Below are 10,315 nucleotides of genomic sequence, written 5' to 3'. Positions count from 1 at the left end.
CCCAGGACCAGCTTGCTTAGGGGGCTTTTCTCCAGGTTTCAAAAAAAATATTTTGAAAGGTCATCCAACTCGGGATTCCAATTCGAAAATTCGGGCATCTTTCTAGAGCCCCGACTTTCCGACATTCAGATCACTGACGTCACTGACGCCAGTTGTCTTGAAAGAACCATAACTGTGGCAGAGTTCTAATAAACTGGCCCAGGTTAAACCGGTCCACTGTGGCTCGTCACGTGACTGGGTGAAGTCGCTGAGGGAGGAGCGCCTTGTTCAAATCAAACAAATCTGCGCCGCTTGGTTATTTTGTCAACAAGGCAACATTATCCAGGCTTCAGAAACATGCCCGGGAATCGAATGCAGTAAACGTTCAGCCAGTGCAGAACACGCTACATTGGCGCCCGGGCGATATTAGTCGAATCTCCTCGTAGATACGAGTCTATTTGGACTCCCGAGTGGCTCAGCGGTCTAAGGCACTGCATCTCAGACGCTCGAGGCGTCACTACAGACCCTGGTTCAATCCCGGGCTGCCATGATCGGGTGTCCAGTACAATTGACCCTGCGTTAGATGGAGGGTTTGGCCGGTAGAGGCCGTTATTGTAAATCAGAATTTGTTCATAACTGACTTGCTTAGTTAAATGAAGGTTAAAATAATTGACAATTCAACCTAATTGGCTGACCTACATTCCCCCAGTCAATCTGACGATTCTCATTGGTCGTCGGGGATTTGTTTTGTAGCTGGTGACGTGTTGGTACTGCCTCCTTAACCAGCGTTGTAAACAAACCCTGGATAATATTGAAAGTTTAACCTCGCACCACGAAAATATCCTATCCTTAAAAAAAATACTCGGAGTAGCTACAGTTCCTTTATAATTTTAACGACAAAATACACGAAACGGTTTCATCTCAGAGAAAAACTTGTTCCTGTTGTCAAGTGTGAGAGACCGAGAGAACAGCTGCAAGACGATTTTTGTTTGTTTGGTTTGGATCCGTCCGATGGTTTCTTGCTGAAGAAGTGACAAAACAAGCTATCCCCTAGACGATTGAGCAATTTACCGATGCATCTCAGTTGACCTATCCAACGGTAGTTTTCTGGTCACATATTCGTTAAAATTAGGTCTTCCATTGAACATCCGATAACTACGTTAGGTGAGTGAGCTATTTTCTATTGCGCTTGTATTTCCTTCCATGTTGCTAGCTGAGCCTGACATGGCGGGTTTACAGTAAACATATTAAACGCCTCCTGTAAAACCCAGAATATGGTTCAGTTGATAGCTACTAAACTAATGTCAGCATGTTAGCTAATCTCTCACGATAGCTGGCTAAAATTGATAGCTTGGTAGAGAGGAAGACTGTCGGTGAAGAATTCACTGTATGAATCGTTTTGGGGAATTCTTGGCTAGCTGGTTGCTTTGTCAGAATGTGGAGCGAGTCAGCTAGGTTAACGTTAGCAGGCCAACAAGGATCATAGTTATATTTTGCTTGTTGTTGTGTATGCCGTGACATTCATACTGCCCGTTATTTTGAAATTGCTCTAGCTACAATGATGAATTTTCACATGGACATTTAACCGTTTTAAATGACCCAAGACTTTTGAGTTTAAAAAAAAAAGTTACATTTTCCCCATCCATCTATAGAGCGCTACTGACTCTGACCATACATAGTCGGTTTTAGCTGGTACAGTAAAGTAGGTCAATGCATGTTGTGTTCTGGCTGGTGCAATGGTCAGCGTTATCCTTGCGACGTCCTTACCCAAAACTTAACCCCTAACCCTTACTTAAAACTTTTTTTAAAATGTGAACTTCAATGGTGTAAGGACGTTCCAAGGATCGTGGATAGCACGGAGGATCGCTTGATAGCACGGACCCTGCTGTAATTGTACCAAGAAGTGAGCTGCGAATTAGACAACCGAGGTAAAGTTGGTTTTAAATTCACACGTTCGGACATTAGCCTAAAGCCATTTAAAACTGTATGAATCAATAACTAATTTACTGTTTGTCACAACAACATCAAACTAGGTATGACTTATTCTATACATGTTGAGCATACTTTTACAACCTTTGTTTTTGAGGAAAAATTCCAGTTTTTATTTGATAGAGGGCATGTAGTCCATCTAGGAGGGCATGTGTTCAAAGTTCTAAAGAGTCTGTTATACCCTATTAGAAAGGGGCTTGGCAGAAAATTCTGCATCTTCAGTCATATTAAATTAGATTACAGGAAAGAACTACTGGATGAAGGGGTCAGGCCTGACTAACAAAGATCGGTGGATGGCTCAAGAGGACCAAGACAACCGAGAGGATCAACATGGACATTCCACAGTGGAGAGTGAACCATAACATACACTCCCGTTCAAAAGTTTGAGGTCACTTAGAAATGTCCTTGCACATTTTCTGTCCTATAAAATAACATCACATTTATCAGAAATACAGTGTAGACATTGTTAATGTTATGACTATTGTAGCTGGAATTGCTGATTTTAATGGAATATCTACATAGGCGTACATAGGCCAATTATCAGCAACCATCACTCCTGTGTTCCAATGGCACGTTGTTTTAGCTAATCCAGGTTTATCATTTTAAAATACTAATTGATCATTAGAAAACCATTTTGCAATTATGTTTGCACAGGTGACACTTGTTATTCTGATTAAAGAAGCAATACAACTGGCCTTTAGAGTAGTTGGTGCATCAGCATTTGTGGGTTCGATTACAGGCTCAAAATGGCCAGAAATAGACCCTTCTTCTGAAACTCGTCAGTCTATTCTTGTTCTGAGAAATGAAGGCTATTCCATGTGAGAAATTGCCAAGAAACTGAAGATCTCGTACAACGCTGTGTACTACTCCCTTCACAAAACAGTGCAAACTGGTCTAACCAGAATAGAAAGAGGAGTGGGAGGCCCTGGTGCACAACTGAGCAAGAGGACAAGTACATTAGAGTGTCTAGTTTGAGAAACAGATGCCTCACAAGTCTTCAACTGGCAGCTTCATTAAATAGTACCCACAAAACACCAGTCTCAATGTCAACAGTGAAAAGGTGACTCCGGGATGCTGGCCTTCAAGGCAGAGTTGCAAAGAAAAAGCCATATCTCAGACTGGCCAATAAAAATAAAAGATTAAGATGGGCAAAAGAACACAGACACTGGACAGAGGAAGATTGGAGGAAAAAGTATTATTGACAGACAAATTGAATTTTGGGGTGTTCTGATCACAAAGAAAAACATTTGTGAGACACAGAAAAAATGAATGGAGGAGTGCTTGATGCTGTCTGTCAAGCATGGTGGAGGCAATGTGATGGTCTGGGGGTGCTTTGGTGGTAGTAAAGTTGGAGATTTGTACAGGGTAAATGGGATCTTCAAGAAGGAAGGCTATCACTCCAATTTGCAACGACATACCCTGTGGACGGCACTTAATTGGAGCCAATTTCCTCCGACAACAGGACAACGACCCAAAGCACAACTCCAAACTATGTAAGAACTATTTAGGGAAGAAGCAGTCAGCTGGTATTCTGTCTAAAATTGAGTGGCCAGCACAGTCACCGGATCTCAACCCTATTGAGCTGTTGTGGGAGCAGCTTGACCGTATGGTACGTAAGAAGTGCCCATCAAGCCAATCCAACTTGTGGGAGGTGCTTCAGGAAGCTTGGGGTGAAATCTCTTCAGATTACCTCAACATATTGGCAACTAGAATGCCATAGGTCTGCGAGGCTGCAAATGGAGGATTCTTTGACAAAAGCAAAGTTTGAAGGACACAATAATTATTTCAATTAAAAATAATTATTTATAACCGTTTCAACGTCTTGACTATATTTCCTATTCATTTTGCAACTAATTTCATGTACGTTTTCATGGAAAACAAGGACATTTCTAAGTGACCCCAAACTTTTGAACGCTAGTGTACATATATACTGTGTATATATACAGCTCTGGAAAAAATGAAGAGACCACTGCAAAATGTGATCAAAATGAATCTGATTTGATTATTTATAGGTATGTGTTTGGGTAAAATTAAACATTTTGTTTTATTCTATAAACTATTGACAACGTTTCTCCCATATTCCAAATATAAATATTGTAATTTAGAGTGTTTATTTGCAGAAAATGGTCAAAATAACAAAAAACATGCAGTGTTGTCAGACCTCAAATAATACTAAGAAAATAACTTAATATTAGTTTTTGAACAACACAATACAATTTTATAAAACTTTTTGACAGAAATCAATATTTGGTGGAATAACCCTGACTTTCAATCACAGCTTTCATGCATCTTGGCATGCTCTCCACCGGTCTTTCACAATGATTTTGGGTGACTTTGTGCCACTCCCCAGATTTTCACTGATACTCCACCAAATTTCACAGTGGGTGCAAGACACTGACTTGTAGGCCTCTCCAGGTCTCACACCCACTGTGAAATTTGGTACATGTTTGGTTTTTGGGCTACATGTATACATTATGATTTGCCTCTGAACTGTAAATGAACCCCTCTGCAATCTTTTTCTCCAGTCTTCAATGCGAAGCAAGACTGTTCAATGTGTGCTTTGCATCATCCAGAGAAAAATGATGATCTGACCAACTGGATTTGTCTTGGTGTAATACAACAGGCTATGAAAACTCATGTAGTTTCATCTTTCAAGACATTTAGAAGTATGAAACTTTGTCTTGAAACTTTTTTATCGGGGTTATCCATGTATTATTTGTCTAATGTTCTATTATCATGACTCTTATGTTATTATTCTACTATGAGAGATACTAGATACATACTATGATAGCAATTCACTGTAATAGACACACGTTGTATCTGGCACAAGTGACGATTAAACTGATTTCAAATATTGCATTTATTGTAATGTTTGATATAACATTGATGTGTGATACCTTTTTTTATCAACACATACTTTTTTTCAAATATATGCCTTTATTACTATATGATTTACAGTTGAAGTCGGAAGTTTACAAACACTTAGGTTTGAGTCATTAAAACGTGTTTTTAACCACTCCACAAATTTCTTGTCAACAAACTATAGATTTGGAAAGTTGGTATTCACATCTATTTTGTGCATGACAGTAATTTTTCCAACAATTGTTTACAGACAGATTATTTCACTTATAATTCACTGTATCACAATTCCAGTGGGTCAGAATTTTACATACACTAAGTTGACTGTGCCTTTTAAATAGCTTGGAAAATTCCAGAAGATTATGCCATGGCTTTAGAAGCTTCTGATAGGCTAATTGACATCATTTGAGTCAATTGGAGGTCTACCTGTGGATGTATTTCAAGGCCTAACTTCAAACTCAGTGCCTCTTTGCTTGACATCATGTGAAAATCAAAAGAAATCAGCCAAGACCTCAGAAAAAAAATGTAAGTCTGGTTCTTCATTGGGAGCAATTTCCAAACACCTGAAGGTACCATGTTCATCTGTAAAAACAATAGTAGGCAAGTATGAACACCATGGGACCACGCAGCCGTCATACCGCTCAGGAAGGAGATGCTTTCTGTCTCCTAGAGATGAACATACTTTGGAGCCGAAAAGTGCAAATCAATCCCAGAACAACAGCAAAGGACCTCGTGAAGATGCTGGAGGAAACGGGTACAAAAGTATCTATATCCACAGTAAAACAAGTCCTATATCGACATAACCTGAAAGGCTGCTCAGAAAGGAAGAAGCCACTGCTCCAAAACAACCATACAAATGCCAGACTACAGTTTGCAACTGCACATGGGGACAAAGATTGTACTTTTTGGAGAAATGTCCTCTGGCCTGATGAAACCAAAATAGAACTGTTTGGCCATAATGACCATTGTTATGTTTGGAGGAAAAAGGGAGAGGCTTGCAAGCCGGATAACACCATCCCAACCGTGAAGCACGGGGATGGCAGCATCATGTTGTGGGGATGCTTTGCTGCAGGAGGGACTGGTGCATTTCACAAAATAGATGGCATCATGAGGTAGAAAATGATGTGGCTATATTGAAGCAACATCTCCAGACATCAGTCAGGAAGTTAAGGCTTGGTCGCAAATGGGTCTTCCAAATGGACAATGACCCCAAGCATACTTCCAAAGTTGTGGCAAAATGGCTTAAGGACAACGAAGTCAAGGTATTGGAGTGGCCATCACAAAGCCCTGACCTCAATCCCATAGGAAATTAGTGGGCAGAAGTGAAAAAGTGTGTGTGAGCAAGGAGGCCTACAAACCTGACTCAGTTACACCAGCTCTGTCAGGAGGAATGGGCCAAAATTCACCCAATTTATTGTGGGAAGCTTGTGGAAGGCTACCCAAAACATTTGACACAAGTTAAACCATTTAAAGGCAATGCTACCAAATACTAATTGAGTGTATGTAAACTTCTCACCCACTGGGAATGTGATGAAAGAAATAAAAGCTGAAATAAATAATTCTCTACTATTTTTCTGACATTTCACATCCTTAAAATAAAGTGGTGATCCTAACTGACCTAAGACAGGGAATTTTTACTATGATTAAATGTCAGGAATTGTGAAAAACTGAGTTTAAATGTATTTGGCTAAGGTGTATGTAAACTTCTGACTTCAATTGTATATTGCCTGAATACTCAACCATGATTAACACCTCAGTTATGTGTGCTTCTGTCAGTTTGTGGTCAAATGCATGTCATTTTAGCAATTGAACAAAAATCCATTTAAAATGTTCCTATTTGCAAAAGCATGTAGCGGAATTTGGTTATTCCAGAACTGTAATTTACATGTAAATAAACATAACCCTGTTTTATGTTTTGAATATTGCAGCTTTGTGTGCCAGAGATGGTACCATTCAGCTTGTCTGGGGATGACAAAGAAGGACTTCAACAAAGCCAAAATAGAAAATGATTGGAAAAGGGGCCTCTTTGCTGTTAAATTAGAGAAGTATAAAAAAAGGAATGTCGTGCCTTGTAACTACTTTAACATGTGGATCTGTTGCACTAAAATGAAAACATTGATTTGGCATACAATTTAAGATTGTACAACTTTATGGTGACATTGTCTAATTGCGCTTGACATGAACATTTCTTTAAAGTTATTGCAAATAAATGCACATTTTCACTTTTTTCTGCAACAATCACTGAATTAGTTATAGATTTCTTCATCTTTAAATGCAATATTTGAGATTTTATGTATTTCTATCAAATAAAAACTGCAATTTCTACTCAAATCAAAGGTTGTAAAAGTATACTAGAAATGTATAGAATAAATCATACCTAGTTTGATGATTCTGTCATAATCCGTGAAAACGCTATTGATTTTTACCATTTTAAATTGCTTTTGGATAATGTCTGATGAATGTCCAAATGTGTGAATATAAAACTAACTTTACATTGGTAATTAGACATGCATATGGCTAATATGTGCCCAGTCCTGTTTCCCACTCCTAATAAGACAGTTAGTTCATTATTGTGTGATTCATATTCCTTTTGACATTTTTTGTGACACTCTTGTACCATCACAAGGTGTGACCTGTCATGTGTAAATGGAGAGGAAATTAACATTTGAGTGCATACGTTTCTGCAATGCTGGCATTACTTTTTTTGCAATGTTGGACAGGACAGACAGCCAAAAGTTATTAAACTTGTTTCTTACACTTTCATTTTCTTTTTCCAGTTTTCATTTGAAAGCAATGGGAATCATATGTTATTCTTTGTTTGTGTTTGTTTACCCAACTTTTCCTAACCCTATTTGGCAAATACGCTTACAAAAAATGCATTTTCTCATGGTTACTGCACGACACAAATAGTGAAGTTTAGGGTTTACTACAATCACATTTAGGGATAGACTAGCATTATGAGCCCTTGTAATGCCCAATATCCCCTCTGTCTCCTCTCCTGTTTTCCTGTTAAGCGTTAAGTCACTCTGTTTCCCTCTCTATCTCCTCAGACATGGTGAAGCTGACAAAGGCTAAGACGTTCCAAGCATACCTAGACTCGTGCCACCGCAGGTACAGCTGTGTTCACTGCCGAGCACACCTGGCCAACCATGATGACCTCATCTCCAAGGTGAGACTACAGGGACCATTTATGGCTAGTGGGTTAAATTCCATATAGTTGAATATAGTTGGTTGCAGGGGTTGGAACCGGTTCAGGGAACAGAACCCGAAAACGGAAAATAATGGTATTTTTCAAGGAACAGAAACTGAACCGGGAGCGAAAGTGATCCATACAGTTCCAGAACAGAACCGTTATTTTAAAAGCATGGAAACCGGTTAACATTATTTTACATTTTTTTTCTAGTCCCACAAAAAAACGCAACAAAGCAAGAGAGGGTCACTCAAACTTATTCCAGCATCTGGCTGCAAGCTGAGAATCTTTGCCCCTCCCCCAGGAAAGGATGGATTTACTTTTTCAATGTCAGTTAAGGATACTATATGCCTAGTTATCATATTTCACTTTGGATTTAATTTTATTCTGGTGCCGCCCTGCACACACACAAGCGTTAGCTTGCTAGCTCAATGGGCATTCAAAGTTCCTTCATATAAACTGCTCCTCCTAGGTATAATTAATTATGTGGACCTAATTCAGATAATGTATGTCATAACAAGATGCCTTGTGCTTCAAGTCTGCTCCTCAACCCTCTCTTTCCTTAAAACCACTGATTTTGCATTGTCTCTCTCGCTCTTTCTCCCTGTCTTTTTGGCACATTTGAGTTCATTCTCATTTTTTCTGTCATCCAGTCTTTTCAGGGTAGCCAGGGTCGTGCCTACCTCTTCAACTCTGTGTGAGTATCTTTACTTGTCATCCAGTGTATGACCATATAGCCTACACAGTGTACCCATAATTAATGAACAAAATAGTATCCCTTTTAGGTCCTTAAAACACAGTCCTAACTTAGGTACCGCTCAAGCCTCAGTACACTGTCATTATCATGCATCTGCCAGGTTCTCCTTATGCCACTTCAGTGTATTTACGCTAGTCCTGTAAGCCATACAATGCACCCTGAAGCCAGTTCACTATCCTAACAGTGGAGGTCACGTTCTGTTTTTGCTGTAGTTTGCATTTAGTAGTTAGCATGTCATTTCTCAGCTGGTGCATAGCAAACTCCCCCTGATGTGGGGGCTAAATATTAGGTTCTGGATAGAATTATCACTTTTCTTGTTAAAAAAATAAATATAAAAGCTTACCTGGTGGGTCACCAGAAAATCTGATAAGCTTAGGTCAGGTCACAAAACGGACATTTGTGGCGGGGAACCATGGCGGTAATTGACCTGCGGTTCTTGTTCCTGGTGTTTTCAGGGTGAATGTGGGCTGTGGTCCTGCCGAGGAGAGGCTGCTACTCACCGGGCTCCACGCTGTGGCAGACATCTACTGTGAGAACTGCCACACCACACTGGGCTGGAAATACGTAAGGACCAGCACACACACATACTATGCTACTACTGCTCTATGTCTACACACTGTAAAGAATGAAGAACTCAAATAATATCCACAATCCCCATCCTCAGAAAATGTGGATGTCTTTTAAGCTTGTCTACCATGCATTCCCGCCTCTTATCCCCCTCTATCCCTCTTCCTACAGGAGCAGGCCTTTGAGTTGAGTCAGAAGTACAAGGAGGGAAAGTTCATCATTGAGCTGTCCCACATGATAAAGGACAACGGCTGGGACTGAGAGGTGAAGGGCGATGTTTTAATTGATGTTTCGTCCCTCGTCCGTTGTTCTTCCTGGCCTGAATGTGTGTCCCCTCACTCTGTGTAAGGGCCATCGGCTCTGTCACTCCGTCACTTCATACAGCTTTGCCAAGAATAGCATGTGATGTTTGTTTTTATACATATATCTATATACACAAGGAGTTTTCCAAACATTAAGAACACCTTCTTAATATTGAGTTGCACCCCTCCTTTTTGCCCTCAGAACAGCCTCAATTCATTGGGGCATGGACTCTACAAGGTGTTGAAAGCATTTCACAGGGATGCTGGCCCATGTAGACTCCAATGCTTCCCACAGTTGTCAAGTTGGCTAGATGTCCTTTGGGTGGTCGACCATTCTTGATACACACAGGAAACTGTTGGGTGTGAAAAATCCAGCAGCGTTGCAGTTCTTGACACAAACTGGCATCTGGCATCAAACTGGCAAACTGGCGCCTGGCATCTACGACCATACCCCATTCAAAGGCACTTAAATATTTTGTCTTGCCCATTTACCCTCTGAATGGCACGCATACACAATCCATGGCTCAATTATCTCAAATCCTTCTTCAACCTGTCTCCTCGCCTTCATCTACACTGATTGAAGTGGATTGAACAAGTAACATCAATAAGGGACCATAAACTCACCTGGTCAGTCTATGTCATGGAAAGAGCAGGTGTTCTTAATGTTTTTGT

General features: G+C 40.1%; 1 protein-coding gene across 5 annotated transcripts; it reads left to right on the top strand.

Moving 5' to 3' along the window:
* The first annotated feature begins 737 nt into the window (after positions 1-737).
* ypel3 (yippee-like 3) lies at positions 738-9,881 on the top strand. Of its 5 annotated transcripts, none has more exons than XM_024437193.2 (6): positions 738-1,143; positions 1,811-1,882; positions 7,878-7,996; positions 8,671-8,714; positions 9,230-9,338; positions 9,513-9,881. In XM_024437193.2, the coding sequence occupies exons 3-6, from the start codon at positions 7,880-7,882 to the stop codon at positions 9,600-9,602; spliced, it is 360 nt and encodes a 119-aa protein (XP_024292961.1). In that variant the 5' UTR covers positions 738-1,143; positions 1,811-1,882; positions 7,878-7,879; the 3' UTR covers positions 9,603-9,881. The 5 variants fall into 5 exon arrangements, with proteins under 5 accessions (XP_024292961.1, XP_024292951.1, XP_024292941.1 ...); XM_024437183.2 differs by having other exon boundaries at positions 739-1,143; positions 1,811-1,907; positions 9,513-9,880; XM_024437173.2 differs by lacking the exon at positions 1,811-1,882 and having other exon boundaries at positions 740-1,143; positions 9,513-9,879.
* Positions 9,882-10,315: the final 434 nt, after the last annotated feature.

The sequence above is a fragment of the Oncorhynchus tshawytscha genome, linkage group LG09 (genome assembly GCF_018296145.1).
Source record: "Oncorhynchus tshawytscha isolate Ot180627B linkage group LG09, Otsh_v2.0, whole genome shotgun sequence".
Classification (NCBI taxonomy): domain Eukaryota; kingdom Metazoa; phylum Chordata; class Actinopteri; order Salmoniformes; family Salmonidae; genus Oncorhynchus; species Oncorhynchus tshawytscha.
This window is presented reverse-complemented; position numbering and strand designations above follow the sequence as displayed.

Coding starts and splice junctions, on each gene's coding strand:
- ypel3 (XM_024437193.2), top strand. CDS start 7,880: ATGGTGAAGCTGACAAAGGCTAAGACGTTCCAAGCATACCTAGACTCG. Junction 7,997..8,670: donor ATGATGACCTCATCTCCAAG/GTGAGACTACAG, acceptor TCTGTCATCCAG/TCTTTTCAGGGTAGCCAGGG. Junction 8,715..9,229: donor GCCTACCTCTTCAACTCTGT/GTGAGTATCTTT, acceptor TGGTGTTTTCAG/GGTGAATGTGGGCTGTGGTC.